The 18,630-nt window shown below is 50.5% G+C and overlaps 1 protein-coding gene across 1 annotated transcript in view; it reads right to left on the bottom strand.

Annotated features, from left to right (window-relative positions):
• The window catches only part of LOC309805348 (uncharacterized protein), a gene marked incomplete at both ends in the record, with an annotated part of 172,311 nt that overhangs the window by 41,423 nt on the left and 112,258 nt on the right, over window positions 1–18,630 (bottom strand). The window contains one exon of the mRNA XM_082623276.1: window positions 17,925–18,518. Within this exon, the coding sequence (XP_082479402.1) occupies window positions 17,925–18,518 (594 nt within the window). The remainder of the gene's footprint in view (window positions 1–17,924; window positions 18,519–18,630) is intronic.

The raw sequence follows: 18,630 nt of genomic DNA, 5'->3' as shown, positions 1-18,630 counted from the left end.
TCACCAGCCTCCCCCTAAACCAACCACCACGTCCATAGGGAACAGGCTGACCCTGCCAGGGTATAGGTGTGGGTAGGCCGGATAGTCTTTCTACTCAAACGGTTGAGAAAACCCTCCTGCTCTTGTAAATATCTGGGTGGTTTCCAGTCTTGTTGTTGTTACAAATCTCCATCATCTTGGCGCTTCTGCTGAACGATGTCCTGGGGATAAAATCCTGGAAGTGGACCGTGTACTTGCTGAGGGCAGGCATCCTATGGGGATTGCTGTTCTCTGTGCCCCCAGCGTATATAGCACAGTGCTGGCAGGAGCTTAGAAAGAGTGCTACCTGTCAGAGTCCCATTGGTACTGTCATTTCCAGGATATGGAGAATTTTCTCACCCATTTTCTCTTTTCAGGGAGGCTAACTTTTTATATTTATATATATTTTTTACAGTTTTAGAAACTGTTTTTATTGTGAAATATAACACACATTCATGAAAGTGCACAAACCGTAAATATATAGCTTAATGAGTAACAAGAAAGTGAGCACCCTTGTAGCTGCCACCCAGAGCAAGAAATAGAAGCCTGCCAGCCCCTCTTCTGCATGCTCCCTCCCCGCAAACGGAACCCAACCTTGGCTTCTATTTTTTTTCTTTTCCCCCTTCTTTTTTATTGACGTCTAGTCGATTTACAAGGTTGTGTTAATTTCTGTTGTGTTAATTTCTTCCGTTAATTTCTGATTCAGTTTCATGTGCGTTCTTTGTGTATTTCATGTATAGTCTTTTTCCTATTCTTTTCCATTATGGTTTATCACAGGATACTGACTATAGTTCTCTGTGCTCTACAGTAGGACCCTGCTGTTTATCCACCCTGTAGTTTGCATCTGCTAATCCCAAACTCCCAATCCTTCCCTGCCCCCTACCCCACTGAAAACCCCAAGTCTCTTTTCTATGTCTGGGAGTCTGTTTCTGTTTCGCAGATATGTCCATTGGCATCGTACTGTAGAGTCCATGTATAAGGGATATCGTATGGTGAGAAATGTTATTTTTTAAATAGGCTTCCCAGGTGATCCTTATGCATGTGAATGTTGGAGAACTACTGTCTTCCACTGTAAAGTTATGGCATACTGGGGCGGAAAGAGGCCCCCCCCCAGACCTCCTAGCCCAGTGGTTTTCCAACTTGGCTGCTGCACAGTAGAATTATTGGGTGAGATTTTTAAAACTCCCAGTGCTGGAGGGCTTACCCCACCTAAATGTCATCAGAATCTCTGGGATTGGGGTCAGGCTATCAGTGTTTTTTTTGTTTGTTTTTAAGCTCCCCAGGGAACTCGCAACATACAACCAAGGGTAAGAATCACTGCAGCGGTCCAATCCATTGGTTTTACAGTTGGGGACCCCGTGGCTGCCCACAGAGGTACCATTACAGAGAGGCAGAGTGACCCAGGAGAGTCAGTGGCCCAGACAAGATAGGAACTCAGATTTCCGGACTCCTCATTGGTGCTGCTTCTACCATAAAGATTGTGTCCCTTTGTTGAGCCAATGACAACCCTGATCCCCCCGTGTTCTGTTTTATCCTACACAAAGTAAAATAACTCCCAATGGTTTGATTTCCTTACAAGCCAGAGAGAGTTTCTGTTTTCATAAGGTGAACCTCTGACCCCAGCTATGGCCTGAAGCTCGGCCCCGGCTGCAGACTTGTCCTCCCTCCACCCTACGTGCCCTGGAGAAGCCTTGCGGGGAAAACAGGCTTCTCTTTCTGGCAGTGGCTATGCACGTGTGACCTTCGAGCAAGCGACGAAAACCTTTTTCTGTGCTTATTTCCTTGCCTTCTGCAGAGTGCCCATAACCAAACCAGAGTGCTTTGCTGAGAAAAGGGTCGTTTTTCAATAACATAGCCTCGTGCTAGGCACAGCACAGACACCCAATAAATACCTGGTGAGTTAAGTAATTAATTCAGCAACGCAAGTATACACATCACACAGTCACTTCCCCCAGCTTATCTTCTCCCCAAACTATTTACATATTAAATCTTATTTCAAAAGATTCGCAACCTCGCAGTGAAAATTTCTGTATAGTGCATCTATTTCCAGCCCTAGTGAATGGCTTAATGATACTTACTACATATCTTCTACAACAAAATTTTGATTCTGGGGTCTCAGGCCAAAGCACAATTCGCATCACAGAAGTCACTGTCAAGTCACTACCAGGCGAGGGGACATAGAAAACACAAGATAGCATTTCTTTTGGAGTTGTATGGTTTCGTTTATTAGAGAAAGTAGGAATTGCCTCTCTAGGGAAGGATGCAAGCCAACCGGGGCTTTGTCTACCTCCCAGTGGCCATGTGTGAGCCTTGGTGCTGAATCAGGAATGACTGAAGCGCCTAAAGAAGGAGAGGATCTCACTGGATGTCTTACTTCGAGTCCCCGAACTGGTGGCGGGCTGGCTCTTCCTCCGTCTGCGAGCTGTCCTCCCCTCCTTTGTCACCTTTGGAGTTTTCATGGCCGCATGAGGACCAGTGGGAGGATGCTTTCTGGGTCTTGTCCCCTCCTGTCCTGTGGTGACCTTCACCTGTCCTGCGGTGATGGGAACGTTTCCTCGCTGAAGACGTGTCCTCCTTTCCTTTTTTTCCTTCCAGGCTTCATCCCTGGGGTGGGAGACCTTCTGGCTTCCATCCCGTTCAGACGTGTAGCCTTCACTCTGCAAGGTGGAGACCACGGGGGCTGCGACCTTCCCTTCAGCTCTTCCAGCAGCAGGCTTGCTGGTTGTGACTGCACCTGGCAACACCACGCTCGTGCTGCTCTCTGGACCATCTGCCCCCGTCGAGGATGTGCTGGCAACATCCGCCGAGACCAGGTTCGTGTCCTGCGGGGATAGGAGGGCAGCACCTGCGGTGGCCTGGCCGGATCCGCTTTCTCCTGGATCCTCGATGGTGGCTCCCGCCAGGCCCACGGTCATCCCTGCCGCCGATCCTTCGGCGCCTTTCAGGGCTGCAGTTGATCCATGGGGGGCATGATGGATTCCCTCTCCCCCCACATAAGCACAAGACATGGCTCCAGTCACGTCACGACGCTTGTGAAGCCCAACCTCATCCTGATCCCTTTCTCTGTGGAGCTCTGTGGTCTGAGCCAAGGGGAGGAGAGACAGGTAAGAGAGAGATGACAGAAAGTGAGCTCAGAACTGTCCGCTCCTCTCTCATCCTGGAGCTGAGCAACTCAAGGCCTTATACTTAGAATAACCTTTGACATCACCCAGTCTAAGCTCCCATTGGATGCAAGACCCCATCTACTGCACCCCTGTCCAACGGCCACTCCACTTTACTTGAACAGTCCCAGGGTCAGGGAGAGCACTGATACAATTCTCCATGATGCTCTACACTTTAACTTTATACCCTTGTGCTTCTCTCCCTGCAGGGCAGATTCCTAGAAGTGGGGTTCCTGGGTCAAGGGATGCACACCTTGTACGTTTTGGTGACTCCACGGGTTGGGCTGATTTGAGTCAGCATGTCGGAGTCCCGGGGAGACACAATGAAGGAAGGACTTCCTAACTGTGAATGATGTTCCCCAACTCCTGAGACTACATGGGCTGGGGTAAGTGTTCAAGCAGAGACCAGAGAGTCAGGATGCTGTAGGAGGGATTACAGCCCTAGTGATGAGACCAGTGCAGCCGAGGTGATACCTAAGGTGTCTCTGAAATTCGGCCTCGTGGGACAAGGTGGTGCAGCACTCGGAACCTCTCCAGGGTGGTGACTCCTGTAGTGATAGCTCGTGTGTCCCTGACCCTTTTCAACAGTAGAAGGTATTTCCCAGGCGAGTCTCAGAGAGCACCAAAGGCTATGAAGGACCAGCTTTGCCTTGCTCTCCCAAAGCACCCTGCCCCGTGTTCTTGAGTCCCTGTAGGTGCTTACCACTAGGATGTCGGCATCCTCTGTAGTCGCTGCATCTCCAGTTTGGAGCATCGGGGTACTGCTGTAACTGTCTACCGGTGGTCTCAGGATATAGACAAGCTTTTCCCAATAGGAAAAGAGGTCTTCTTGTGCGTCGGAAGAGGGGCACAGCTGCAGGTAGAAAGTCCGGCCGGTAGCAAGACTCAGGCACAGCTGCTGTTTCTCCCGGTTGTGGATGGAGATCTTGACAAACTTCAAGGGGAGCAGCCTGGTGAGCTCTAGGGTCTTCACGGGCTTGCAACCTCTCCCCTTGGTGATCCCGGCACAGACTTTCCTTGGTCGGGCCAGCAGCATGACGTCAGGTAGTGGGAAGAGGGGGCTGGTGGATGCGACGCCCACAGTCACCGTTTGGACGCGGTTGTCTAGGTCGATCAGTTCTCCTTCCTTGCTGACCTGGATAAAGTCGCTCTCAAACATGGGAGCGTACTTGAAAATGTCATACTCTCCTCCCTCGTACAGTTGTCGTTGCAGGACCCCCATGGAGGTCCTCGACACCCCCACTGAACAGTAGCTATTGGCCGTGTAATGAGGTAAACTCTCACTGCTCATGGCTCTCTTCGTTCAAGACAGAGCCACCAGCCACAAGTTGAGCCTCGGAGAGAGAGAGAGAGGGAACGAAAGCACCTCGTCACCTCCCTGCAGGACTCTGCCAGAGTCTCTTGACCCGACCCTATTTATACCGCAAGCCCTTTGTGACCCGTCACCATCGCATCACACACCCCTTTGTTGAGCCTCCAAGCCCCCACCCCCTTGGGGCAGGCTCACCAGCCTCCCCCTAAACCAACCACCACGTCCATAGAGAACAGGCTGACCCTGCCAGGGTATAGGTGTGGGTAGGCCGGATAGTCTTTCTACTCAAACGGTTGAGAAAACCCTCCTGCTCTTGTAAATATCTGGGTGGTTTCCAGTCTTGTTGTTACAAATCTCCATCATCTTGGCGCTTCTGCTGAACGATGTCCTGGGGATAAAATCCTGGAAGTGGACCGTGTACTTGCTGAGGGCAGGCATCCTATGGGGATTGCTGTTCTCTGTGCCCCCAGCGTATATAGCACAGTGCTGGCAGGAGCTTAGAAAGAGTGCTACCTGTCAGAGTCCCATTGGTACTGTCATTTCCAGGATATGGAGAATTTTCTCACCCATTTTCTCTTTTCAGGGAGGCTAACTTTTTATATTTATATATATTTTTTACAGTTTTAGAAACTGTTTTTATTGTGAAATATAACACACATTCATGAAAGTGCACAAACCGTAAATATATAGCTTAATGAGTAACAAGAAAGTGAGCACCCTTGTAGCTGCCACCCAGAGCAAGAAATAGAAGCCTGCCAGCCCCTCTTCTGCATGCTCCCTCCCCGCAAAGGAAACCCAACCTTGGCTTCTATTTTTTTTCTTTTCCCCCTTCTTTTTTATTGACGTCTAGTCGATTTACAAGGTTGTGTTAATTTCTATTGTGTTAATTTCTTCCGTTAATTTCTGATTCAGTTTCATGTGCGTTCTTTGTGTATTTCATGTATAGTCTTTTTCCTATTCTTTTCCATTATGGTTTATCACAGGATACTGACTATAGTTCTCTGTGCTCTACAGTAGGACCCTGCTGTTTATCCACCCTGTAGTTTGCATCTGCTAATCCCAAACTCCCAATCGTTCCCTGCCCCCAACCCCACTGAAAACCCCAAGTCTCTTTTCTATGTCTGGGAGTCTGTTTCTGTTTCGCAGATATGTCCATTGGCATCGTACTGTAGAGTCCATGTATAAGGGATATCGTATGGTGAGAAATGTTATTTTTTAAATAGGCTTCCCAGGTGATCCTTATGCATGTGAATGTTGGAGAACTACTGTCTTCCACTGTAAAGTTATGGCATACTGGGGCGGAAAGAGGCCCCCCCCCCCAGACCTCCTAGCCCAGTGGTTTTCCAACTTGGCTGCTGCACAGTAGAATTATTGGGTGAGATTTTTAAAACTCCCAGTGCTGGAGGGCTTACCCCACCTAAATGTCATCAGAATCTCTGGGATTGGGGTCAGGCTATCAATATTTTTGTTTGTTTGTTATTAAGCTCCCCAGGGAACTTGCAACATACAACCAAGGGTAAGAATCACTGCAGCGGTCCAATCCATTGGTTTTACAGTTGGGGACCCCGTGGCTGCCCACAGAGGTACCATTACAGAGAGGCAGAGTGACCCAGGAGAGTCAGTGGCCCAGACAGGATAGGAACTCAGATTTCCAGACTCCTCGTTGGTGCTGCTTCTACCATAAAGATTGTGTCCCTTTGTTGAGCCAATGACAACCCTGATCCCCCCGTGTTCTGTTTTATCCTACACAAAGTAAAATAACTCCCAATGGTTTGATTTCCTTACAAGCCAGAGAGAGTTTCTGTTTTCATAAGGTGAACCTCTGACCCCAGCTATGGCCTGAAGCTCAGCCCCGGCTGCAGACTTGTCCTCCCTCCACCCTACGTGCCCTGGAGAAGCCTTGCGGGGAAAACAGGCTTCTCTTTCTGGCAGTGGCTATGCACGTGTGACCTTCGAGCAAGCGACGAAAACCTTTTCCTGTGCTTAGTTCCTTGCCTTCTGCAGAGTGCCCATAACCAAACCAGAGTGCTTTGCTGAGAAAAGGGTCGTTTTTCAATAACATAGCCTCGTGCTAGGCACAGCACAGACACCCAATAAATACCTGGTGAGTTAAGTAATTAATTCAGCAACGCAAGTATACACATCACACAGTCACTTCCCCCAGCTTATCTTCTCCCCAAACTATTTACATATTAAATCTTATTTCAAAAGATTCGCAACCTCGCAGCGAAAATTTCTGTATAGTGCATCTATTTCCAGCCCTAGTGAATGGCTTAATGATACTTACTACATATCTTCTACAACAAAATTTTGATTCTGGGGTCTCAGGCCAAAGCACAATTCACATCACAGAAGTCACTGTCAAGTCACTACCAGGCGAGGGGACATAGAAAACACAAGATAGCATTTCTTTTGGAGTTGTATGGTTTCCTTTATTAGAGAAAGTAGGAATTGCCTCTCTAGGGAAGGATGCAAGCCAACCGGGGCTTTGTCTACCTCCCAGTGGCCATGTGTGAGCCTTGGTGCTGAATCAGGAATGACTGAAGCGCCTAAAGAAGGAGAGGATCTCACTGGATGTCTTACTTCGAGTCCCTGAACTGGTGGCGGGCTGGCTCTTCCTCCGTCTGCGAGCTGTCCTCCCCTCCTTTGTCACCTTTGGAGTTTTCATGGCCGCATGAGGACCAGTGGGAGGATGCTTTCTGGGTCTTGTCCCCTCCTGTCCTGTGGTGACCTTCACCTGTCCTGTGGTGATGGGAACGTTTCCTCGCTGAACACGTGTCCTCCTTTCCTTTTTTTCCTTCCAGGCTTCATCCCTGGGGTGGGAGACCTTCTGGCTTCCATCCCGTTCAGACGTGTAGCCTTCACTCTGCAAGGTGGAGACCACGGGGGCTGCGACCTTCCCTTCAGCTCTTCCAGCAGCAGGCTTGCTGGTTGTGACTGCACCTGGCAACACCACGCTCGTGCTGCTCTCTGGACCATCTGCCCCCGTCGAGGATGTGCTGGCAACATCCGCCGAGACCAGGTTCGTGTCCTGCGGGGATAGGCGGGCAGCACCTGCGGTGGCCTGGCCGGATCCGCTTTCTCCTGGATCCTCGATGGTGGCTCCCTCCAGGCCCACGGTCATCCCTGCCGCCGATCCTTCGGCGCCTTTCAGGGCTGCAGTTGATCCATGGGGGGCATGATGGATTCCCTCTCCCCCCACATAAGCCCAAGACGTGGCTCCAGTCACGTCACGATGCTTGTGAAGCCCAACCTCATCCTGATCCCTTTCTCTGTGGAGCTCTGTGGTCTGAGCCAAGGGGAGGAGAGACAGGTAAGAGAGAGATGACAGAAAGTGAGCTCAGAACTGTCCGCTCCTCTCTCATCCTGGAGCTGAGCAACTCAAGGCCTTATACTTAGAATAACCTTTGACATCACCCAGTCTAAGCTCCCATTGGATGCAAGACCCCATCTACTGCACCCCTGTCCAACGGCCACTCCACTTTACTTGAACAGTCCCAGGGTCAGGGAGAGCACTGATACAATTCTCCATGATGCTCTACACTTTAACTTTATACCCTTGTGCTTCTCTCCCTGCAGGGCAGATTCCTAGAAGTGGGGTTCCTGGGTCAAGGGATGCACACCTTGTACGTTTTGGTGACTCCACGGGTTGGGCTGATTTGAGTCAGCATGTCGGAGTCCCGGGGAGACACAATGAAGGAAGGACTTCCTAACTGTGAATGATGTTCCCCAACTCCTGAGACTACATGGGCTGGGGTAAGTGTTCAAGCAGAGACCAGAGAGTCAGGATGCTGTAGGAGGGATTACAGCCCTAGTGATGAGACCAGTGCAGCCGAGGTGATACCTAAGGTGTCTCTGAAATTCGGCCTCGTGGGACAAGGTGGTGCAGCACTCGGAACCTCTCCAGTGTGGTGACTCCTGTAGTGATAGCTCGTGTGTCCCTGACCCTTTTCAACAGTAGAAGGTATTTCCCAGGCAAGTCTCAGAGAGCACCAAAGGCTATGAAGGACCAGCTTTGCCTTGCTCTCCCAAAGCACCCTGCCCCGTGATCTTGAGTCCCTGTAGGTGCTTACCACTAGGATGTCGGCATCCTCTGTAGTCGCTGCATCTCCAGTTTGGAGCATCGGGGTACTGCTGTAACTGTCTACCGGTGGTCTCAGGATATAGACAAGCTTTTCCCAATAGGAAAAGAGGTCTTCTTGTGCGTCGGAAGAGGGGCACAGCTGCAGGTAGAAAGTCCGGCCGGTAGCAAGACTCAGGCACAGCTGCTGTTTCTCCCGGTTGTGGATGGAGATCTTGACAAACTTCAAGGGGAGCAGCCTGGTGAGCTCTAGGGTCTTCACGGGCTTGCAACCTCTCCCCTTGGTGATCCCGGCACAGACTTTCCTTGGTCGGGCCAGCAGCATGACGTCAGGTAGTGGGAAGAGGGGGCTGGTGGATGCGACGCCCACAGTCACCGTTTGGACGCGGTTGTCTAGGTCGATCAGTTCTCCTTCCTTGCTGACCTGGATAAAGTCGCTCTCAAACATGGGAGCGTACTTGAAAATGTCATACTCTCCTCCCTCGTACAGTTGTCGTTGCAGGACCCCCATGGAGGTCCTCGACACCCCCACTGAACAGTAGCTATTGGCCGTGTAATGAGGTAAACTCTCACTGCTCATGGCTCTCTTCGTTCAAGACAGAGCCACCAGCCACAAGTTGAGCCTCGGAGAGAGAGAGAGAGGGAACGAAAGCACCTCGTCACCTCCCTGCAGGACTCTGCCAGAGTCTCTTGACCCGACCCTATTTATACCGCAAGCCCTTTGTGACCCGTCACCATCGCATCACACACCCCTTTGTTGAGCCTCCAAGCCCCCACCCCCTTGGGGCAGGCTCACCAGCCTCCCCCTAAACCAACCACCACGTCCATAGGGAACAGGCTGACCCTGCCAGGGTATAGGTGTGGGTAGGCCGGATAGTCTTTCTACTCAAACGGTTGAGAAAACCCTCCTGCTCTTGTAAATATCTGGGTGGTTTCCAGTCTTGTTGTTACAAATCTCCATCATCTTGGCGCTTCTGCTGAACGATGTCCTGGGGATAAAATCCTGGAAGTGGACCGTGTACTTGCTGAGGGCAGGCATCCTATGGGGATTGCTGTTCTCTGTGCCCCCAGCGTATATAGCACAGTGCTGGCAGGAGCTTAGAAAGAGTGCTACCTGTCAGAGTCCCATTGGTACTGTCATTTCCAGGATATGGAGAATTTTCTCACCCATTTTCTCTTTTCAGGGAGGCTAACTTTTTATATTTATATATATTTTTTACAGTTTTAGAAACTGTTTTTATTGTGAAATATAACACACATTCATGAAAGTGCACAAACCGTAAATATATAGCTTAATGAGTAACAAGAAAGTGAGCACCCTTGTAGCCGCCACCCAGAGCAAGAAATAGAAGCCTGCCAGCCCCTCTTCTGCATGCTCCCTCCCCGCAAACGGAACCCAACCTTGGCTTCTATTTTTTTTCTTTTCCCCCTTCTTTTTTATTGACGTCTAGTCGATTTACAAGGTTGTGTTAATTTCTGTTGTGTTAATTTCTTCCGTTAATTTCTGATTCAGTTTCATGTGCGTTCTTTGTGTATTTCATGTATAGTCTTTTTCCTATTCTTTTCCATTATGGTTTATCACAGGATACTGACTATAGTTCTCTGTGCTCTACAGTAGGACCCTGCTGTTTATCCACCCTGTAGTTTGCATCTGCTAATCCCAAACTCCCAATCCTTCCCTGCCCCCTACCCCACTGAAAACCCCAAGTCTCTTTTCTATGTCTGGGAGTCTGTTTCTGTTTCGCAGATATGTCCATTGGCATCGTACTGTAGAGTCCATGTATAAGGGATATCGTATGGTGAGAAATGTTATTTTTTAAATAGGCTTCCCAGGTGATCCTTATGCATGTGAATGTTGGAGAACTACTGTCTTCCACTGTAAAGTTATGGCATACTGGGGCGGAAAGAGGCCCCCCCCCAGACCTCCTAGCCCAGTGGTTTTCCAACTTGGCTGCTGCACAGTAGAATTATTGGGTGAGATTTTTAAAACTCCCAGTGCTGGAGGGCTTACCCCACCTAAATGTCATCAGAATCTCTGGGATTGGGGTCAGGCTATCAATATTTTTGTTTGTTTGTTATTAAGCTCCCCAGGGAACTTGCAACATACAACCAAGGGTAAGAATCACTGCAGCGGTCCAATCCATTGGTTTTACAGTTGGGGACCCCGTGGCTGCCCACAGAGGTACCATTACAGAGAGGCAGAGTGACCCAGGAGAGTCAGTGGCCCAGACAGGATAGGAACTCAGATTTCCAGACTCCTCGTTGGTGCTGCTTCTACCATAAAGATTGTGTCCCTTTGTTGAGCCAATGACAACCCTGATCCCCCCGTGTTCTGTTTTATCCTACACAAAGTAAAATAACTCCCAATGGTTTGATTTCCTTACAAGCCAGAGAGAGTTTCTGTTTTCATAAGGTGAACCTCTGACCCCAGCTATGGCCTGAAGCTCAGCCCCGGCTGCAGACTTGTCCTCCCTCCACCCTACGTGCCCTGGAGAAGCCTTGCGGGGAAAACAGGCTTCTCTTTCTGGCAGTGGCTATGCACGTGTGACCTTCGAGCAAGCGACGAAAACCTTTTCCTGTGCTTAGTTCCTTGCCTTCTGCAGAGTGCCCATAACCAAACCAGAGTGCTTTGCTGAGAAAAGGGTCGTTTTTCAATAACATAGCCTCGTGCTAGGCACAGCACAGACACCCAATAAATACCTGATGAGTTAAGTAATTAATTCAGCAACGCAAGTATACACATCACACAGTCACTTCCCCCAGCTTATCTTCTCCCCAAACTATTTACATATTAAATCTTATTTCAAAAGATTCGCAACCTCGCAGCGAAAATTTCTGTATAGTGCATCTATTTCCAGCCCTAGTGAATGGCTTAATGATACTTACTACATATCTTCTACAACAAAATTTTGATTCTGGGGTCTCAGGCCAAAGCACAATTCGCATCACAGAAGTCACTGTCAAGTCACTACCAGGCGAGGGGACATAGAAAACACAAGATAGCATTTCTTTTGGAGTTGTATGGTTTCGTTTATTAGAGAAAGTAGGAATTGCCTCTCTAGGGAAGGATGCAAGCCAACCGGGGCTTTGTCTACCTCCCAGTGGCCATGTGTGAGCCTTGGTGCTGAATCAGGAATGACTGAAGGGCCTAAAGAAGGAGAGGATCTCACTGGATGTCTTACTTCGAGTCCCCGAACTGGTGGTGGGCTGGCTCTTCCTCCGTCTGCGAGCTGTCCTCCCCTCCTTTGTCACCTTTGGAGTTTTCATGGCCGCATGAGGACCAGTGGGAGGATGCTTTCTGGGTCTTGTCCCCTCCTGTCCTGTGGTGACCTTCACCTGTCCTGCGGTGATGGGAACGTTTCCTCGCTGAAGACGTGTCCTCCTTTCCTTTTTTTCCTTCCAGGCTTCATCCCTGGGGTGGGAGACCTTCTGGCTTCCATCCCGTTCAGACGTGTAGCCTTCACTCTGCAAGGTGGAGACCACGGGGGCTGAGACCTTCCCTTCAGCTCTTCCAGCAGCAGGCTTGCTGGTTGTGACTGCACCTGGCAACACCACGCTCGTGCTGCTGTCTGGACCATCTGCCCCCGTCGAGGATGTGCTGGCAACATCCGCCGAGACCAGGTTCGTGTCCTGCGGGGATAGGCGGGCAGCACCTGCGGTGGCCTGGCCGGATCCGCTTTCTCCTGGATCCTCGATGGTGGCTCCCGCCAGGCCCACGGTCATCCCTGCCGCCGATCCTTCGGCGCCTTTCAGGGCTGCAGTTGATCCATGGGGGGCATGATGGATTCCCTCTCCCCCCACATAAGCACAAGACGTGGCTCCAGTCACGTCACGACGCTTGTGAAGCCCAACCTCATCCTGATCCCTTTCTCTGTGGAGCTCTGTGGTCTGAGCCAAGGGGAGGAGAGACAGGTAAGAGAGAGATGACAGAAAGTGAGCTCAGAACTGTCCGCTCCTCTCTCATCCTGGAGCTGAGCAACTCAAGGCCTTATACTTAGAATAACCTTTGACATCACCCAGTCTAAGCTCCCATTGGATGCAAGACCCCATCTACTGCACCCCTGTCCAACGGCCACTCCACTTTACTTGAACAGTCCCAGGGTCAGGGAGAGCACTGATACAATTCTCCATGATGCTCTACACTTTAACTTTATACCCTTGTGCTTCTCTCCGTGCAGGGCAGATTCCTAGAAGTGGGGTTCCTGGGTCAAGGGATGCACACCTTGTACGTTTTGGTGACTCCACGGGTTGGGCTGATTTGAGTCAGCATGTCGGAGTCCCGGGGAGACACAATGAAGAAAGGACTTCCTAACTGTGAATGATGTTCCCCAACTCCTGAGACTACATGGGCTGGGGTAAGTGTTCAAGCAGAGACCAGAGAGTCAGGATGCTGTAGGAGGGATTACAGCCCTAGTGATGAGACCAGTGCAGCCGAGGTGATACCTAAGGTGTCTCTGAAATTCGGCCTCGTGGGACAAGGTGGTGCAGCACTCGGAACCTCTCCAGTGTGGTGACTCCTGTAGTGATAGCTCGTGTGTCCCTGACCCTTTTCAACAGTAGAAGGTATTTCCCAGGCGAGTCTCAGAGAGCACCAAAGGCTATGAAGGACCAGCTTTGCCTTGCTCTCCCAAAGCACCCTGCCCCGTGTTCTTGAGTCCCTGTAGGTGCTTACCACTAGGATGTCGGCATCCTCTGTAGTCGCTGCATCTCCAGTTTGGAGCATCGGGGTACTGCTGTAACTGTCTACCGGTGGTCTCAGGATATAGACAAGCTTTTCCCAATAGGAAAAGAGGTCTTCTTGTGCGTCGGAAGAGGGGCACAGCTGCAGGTAGAAAGTCCGGCCGGTAGCAAGACTCAGGCACAGCTGCTGTTTCTCCCGGTTGTGGATGGAGATCTTGACAAACTTCAAGGGGAGCAGCCTGGTGAGCTCTAGGGTCTTCACGGGCTTGCAACCTCTCCCCTTGGTGATCCCGGCACAGACTTTCCTTGGTCGGGCCAGCAGCATGACGTCAGGTAGTGGGAAGAGGGGGCTGGTGGATGCGACGCCCACAGTCACCGTTTGGACGCGGTTGTCTAGGTCGATCAGTTCTCCTTCCTTGCTGACCTGGATAAAGTCGCTCTCAAACATGGGAGCGTACTTGAAAATGTCATACTCTCCTCCCTCGTACAGTTGTCGTTGCAGGACCCCCATGGAGGTCCTCGACACCCCCACTGAACAGTAGCTATTGGCCGTGTAATGAGGTAAACTCTCACTGCTCATGGCTCTCTTCGTTCAAGACAGAGCCACCAGCCACAAGTTGAGCCTCGGAGAGAGAGAGAGAGGGAACGAAAGCACCTCGTCACCTCCCTGCAGGACTCTGCCAGAGTCTCTTGACCCGACCCTATTTATACCGCAAGCCCTTTGTGACCCGTCACCATCGCATCACACACCCCTTTGTTGAGCCTCCAAGCCCCCACCCCCTTGGGGCAGGCTCACCAGCCTCCCCCTAAACCAACCACCACGTCCATAGGGAACAGGCTGACCCTGCCAGGGTATAGGTGTGGGTAGGCCGGATAGTCTTTCTACTCAAACGGTTGAGAAAACCCTCCTGCTCTTGTAAATATCTGGGTGGTTTCCAGTCTTGTTGTTACAAATCTCCATCATCTTGGCGCTTCTGCTGAACGATGTCCTGGGGATAAAATCCTGGAAGTGGACCGTGTACTTGCTGAGGGCAGGCATCCTATGGGGATTGCTGTTCTCTGTGCCCCCAGCGTATATAGCACAGTGCTGGCAGGAGCTTAGAAAGAGTGCTACCTGTCAGAGTCCCATTGGTACTGTCATTTCCAGGATATGGAGAATTTTCTCACCCATTTTCTCTTTTCAGGGAGGCTAACTTTTTATATTTATATATATTTTTTACAGTTTTAGAAACTGTTTTTATTGTGAAATATAACACACATTCATGAAAGTGCACAAACCGTAAATATATAGCTTAATGAGTAACAAGAAAGTGAGCACCCTTGTAGCCGCCACCCAGAGCAAGAAATAGAAGCCTGCCAGCCCCTCTTCTGCATGCTCCCTCCCCGCAAACGGAACCCAACCTTGGCTTCTATTTTTTTTCTTTTCCCCCTTCTTTTTTATTGACGTCTAGTCGATTTACAAGGTTGTGTTAATTTCTGTTGTGTTAATTTCTTCCGTTAATTTCTGATTCAGTTTCATGTGCGTTCTTTGTGTATTTCATGTATAGTCTTTTTCCTATTCTTTTCCATTATGGTTTATCACAGGATACTGACTATAGTTCTCTGTGCTCTACAGTAGGACCCTGCTGTTTATCCACCCTGTAGTTTGCATCTGCTAATCCCAAACTCCCAATCCTTCCCTGCCCCCTACCCCACTGAAAACCCCAAGTCTCTTTTCTATGTCTGGGAGTCTGTTTCTGTTTCGCAGATATGTCCATTGGCATCGTACTGTAGAGTCCATGTATAAGGGATATCGTATGGTGAGAAATGTTATTTTTTAAATAGGCTTCCCAGGTGATCCTTATGCATGTGAATGTTGGAGAACTACTGTCTTCCACTGTAAAGTTATGGCATACTGGGGCGGAAAGAGGCCCCCCCCCAGACCTCCTAGCCCAGTGGTTTTCCAACTTGGCTGCTGCACAGTAGAATTATTGGGTGAGATTTTTAAAACTCCCAGTGCTGGAGGGCTTACCCCACCTAAATGTCATCAGAATCTCTGGGATTGGGGTCAGGCTATCAATATTTTTGTTTGTTTGTTATTAAGCTCCCCAGGGAACTTGCAACATACAACCAAGGGTAAGAATCACTGCAGCGGTCCAATCCATTGGTTTTACAGTTGGGGACCCCGTGGCTGCCCACAGAGGTACCATTACAGAGAGGCAGAGTGACCCAGGAGAGTCAGTGGCCCAGACAGGATAGGAACTCAGATTTCCAGACTCCTCGTTGGTGCTGCTTCTACCATAAAGATTGTGTCCCTTTGTTGAGCCAATGACAACCCTGATCCCCCCGTGTTCTGTTTTATCCTACACAAAGTAAAATAACTCCCAATGGTTTGATTTCCTTACAAGCCAGAGAGAGTTTCTGTTTTCATAAGGTGAACCTCTGACCCCAGCTATGGCCTGAAGCTCAGCCCCGGCTGCAGACTTGTCCTCCCTCCACCCTACGTGCCCTGGAGAAGCCTTGCGGGGAAAACAGGCTTCTCTTTCTGGCAGTGGCTATGCACGTGTGACCTTCGAGCAAGCGACGAAAACCTTTTCCTGTGCTTAGTTCCTTGCCTTCTGCAGAGTGCCCATAACCAAACCAGAGTGCTTTGCTGAGAAAAGGGTCGTTTTTCAATAACATAGCCTCGTGCTAGGCACAGCACAGACACCCAATAAATACCTGATGAGTTAAGTAATTAATTCAGCAACGCAAGTATACACATCACACAGTCACTTCCCCCAGCTTATCTTCTCCCCAAACTATTTACATATTAAATCTTATTTCAAAAGATTCGCAACCTCGCAGCGAAAATTTCTGTATAGTGCATCTATTTCCAGCCCTAGTGAATGGCTTAATGATACTTACTACATATCTTCTACAACAAAATTTTGATTCTGGGGTCTCAGGCCAAAGCACAATTCGCATCACAGAAGTCACTGTCAAGTCACTACCAGGCGAGGGGACATAGAAAACACAAGATAGCATTTCTTTTGGAGTTGTATGGTTTCGTTTATTAGAGAAAGTAGGAATTGCCTCTCTAGGGAAGGATGCAAGCCAACCGGGGCTTTGTCTACCTCCCAGTGGCCATGTGTGAGCCTTGGTGCTGAATCAGGAATGACTGAAGGGCCTAAAGAAGGAGAGGATCTCACTGGATGTCTTACTTCGAGTCCCCGAACTGGTGGTGGGCTGGCTCTTCCTCCGTCTGCGAGCTGTCCTCCCCTCCTTTGTCACCTTTGGAGTTTTCATGGCCGCATGAGGACCAGTGGGAGGATGCTTTCTGGGTCTTGTCCCCTCCTGTCCTGTGGTGACCTTCACCTGTCCTGCGGTGATGGGAACGTTTCCTCGCTGAAGACGTGTCCTCCTTTCCTTTTTTTCCTTCCAGGCTTCATCCCTGGGGTGGGAGACCTTCTGGCTTCCATCCCGTTCAGACGTGTAGCCTTCACTCTGCAAGGTGGAGACCACGGGGGCTGAGACCTTCCCTTCAGCTCTTCCAGCAGCAGGCTTGCTGGTTGTGACTGCACCTGGCAACACCACGCTCGTGCTGCTGTCTGGACCATCTGCCCCCGTCGAGGATGTGCTGGCAACATCCGCCGAGACCAGGTTCGTGTCCTGCGGGGATAGGCGGGCAGCACCTGCAGTGGCCTGGCCGGATCCGCTTTCTCCTGGATCCTCGATGGTGGCTCCCGCCAGGCCCACGGTCATCCCTGCCGCCGATCCTTCGGCGCCTTTCAGGGCTGCAGTTGATCCATGGGGGGCATGATGGATTCCCTCTCCCCCCACATAAGCACAAGACGTGGCTCCAGTCACGTCACGACGCTTGTGAAGCCCAACCTCATCCTGATCCCTTTCTCTGTGGAGCTCTCTGGTCTGAGCCAAGGGGAGGAGAGACAGGTAAGAGAGAGATGACAGAAAGTGAGCTCAGAACTGTCCGCTCCTCTCTCATCCTGGAGCTGAGCAACTCAAGGCCTTATACTTAGAATAACCTTTGACATCACCCAGTCTAAGCTCCCATTGGATGCAAGACCCCATCTACTGCACCCCTGTCCAACGGCCACTCCACTTTACTTGAACAGTCCCAGGGTCAGGGAGAGCACTGATACAATTCTCCATGATGCTCTACACTTTAACTTTATACCCTTGTGCTTCTCTCCCTGCAGGGCAGATTCCTAGAAGTGGGGTTCCTGGGTCAAGGGATGCACACCTTGTACGTTTTGGTGACTCCACGGGTTGGGCTGATTTGAGTCAGCATGTCGGAGTGCCGGGGAGACACAATGAAGGAAGGACTTCCTAACTGTGAATGATGTTCCCCAACTCCTGAGACTACATGGGCTGGGGTAAGTGTTCAAGCAGAGACCAGAGAGTCAGGATGCTGTAGGAGGGATTACAGCCCTAGTGATGAGACCAGTGCAGCCGAGGTGATACCTAAGGTGTCTCTGAAATTCGGCCTCGTGGGACAAGGTGGTGCAGCACTCGGAACCTCTCCAGTGTGGTGACTCCTGTAGTGATAGCTCGTGTGTCCCTGACCCTTTTCAACAGTAGAAGGTATTTCCCAGGCGAGTCTCAGAGAGCACCAAAGGCTATGAAGGACCAGCTTTGCCTTGCTCTCCCAAAGCACCCTGCCCCGTGTTCTTGAGTCCCTGTAGGTGCTTACCACTAGGATGTCGGCATCCTCTGTAGTCGCTGCATCTCCAGTTTGGAGCATCGGGGTACTGCTGTAACTGTCTACCGGTGGTCTCAGGATATAGACAAGCTTTTCCCAATAGGAAAAGAGGTCTTCTTGTGCGTCGGAAGAGGGGCACAGCTGCAGGTAGAAAGTCCGGCCGGTAGCAAGACTCAGGCACAGCTGCTGTTTCTCCCGGTTGTGGATGGAGATCTTGACAAACTTCAAGGGGAGCAGCCTGGTGAGCTCTAGGGTCTTCACGGGCTTGCAACCTCTCCCCTTGGTGATCCCGGCACAGACTTTCCTTGGTCGGGCCAGCAGCATGACGTCAGGTAGTGGGAAGAGGGGGCTGGTGGATGCGACGCCCACAGTCACCATTTGGACGCGGTTGTCTAGGTCGATCAGTTCTCCTTCCTTGCTGACCTGGATAAAGTCGCTCTCAAACATGGGAGCGTACTTGAAAATGTCATACTCTCCTCCCTCGTACAGTTGTCGTTGCAGGACCCCCATGGAGGTCCTCGACACCCCCACTGAACAGTAGCTATTGGCCGTGTAATGAGGTAAACTCTCACTGCTCATGGCTCTCTTCGTTCAAGACAGAGCCACCAGCCACAAGTTGAGCCTCGGAGAGAGAGAGAGAGGGAACGAAAGCACCTCGTCACCTCCCTGCAGGACTCTGCCAGAGTCTCTTGACCCG

The sequence above is a fragment of the Mesoplodon mirus genome (genome assembly GCF_964341445.2).
Source record: "Mesoplodon mirus genome assembly, chromosome: 5".
NCBI classification, from domain to species: Eukaryota; Metazoa; Chordata; class Mammalia; order Artiodactyla; family Ziphiidae; genus Mesoplodon; species Mesoplodon mirus.
The sequence above is the reverse complement of the archived record's forward strand: the minus strand, read 5'-3'. Positions and strand labels throughout refer to the sequence as shown.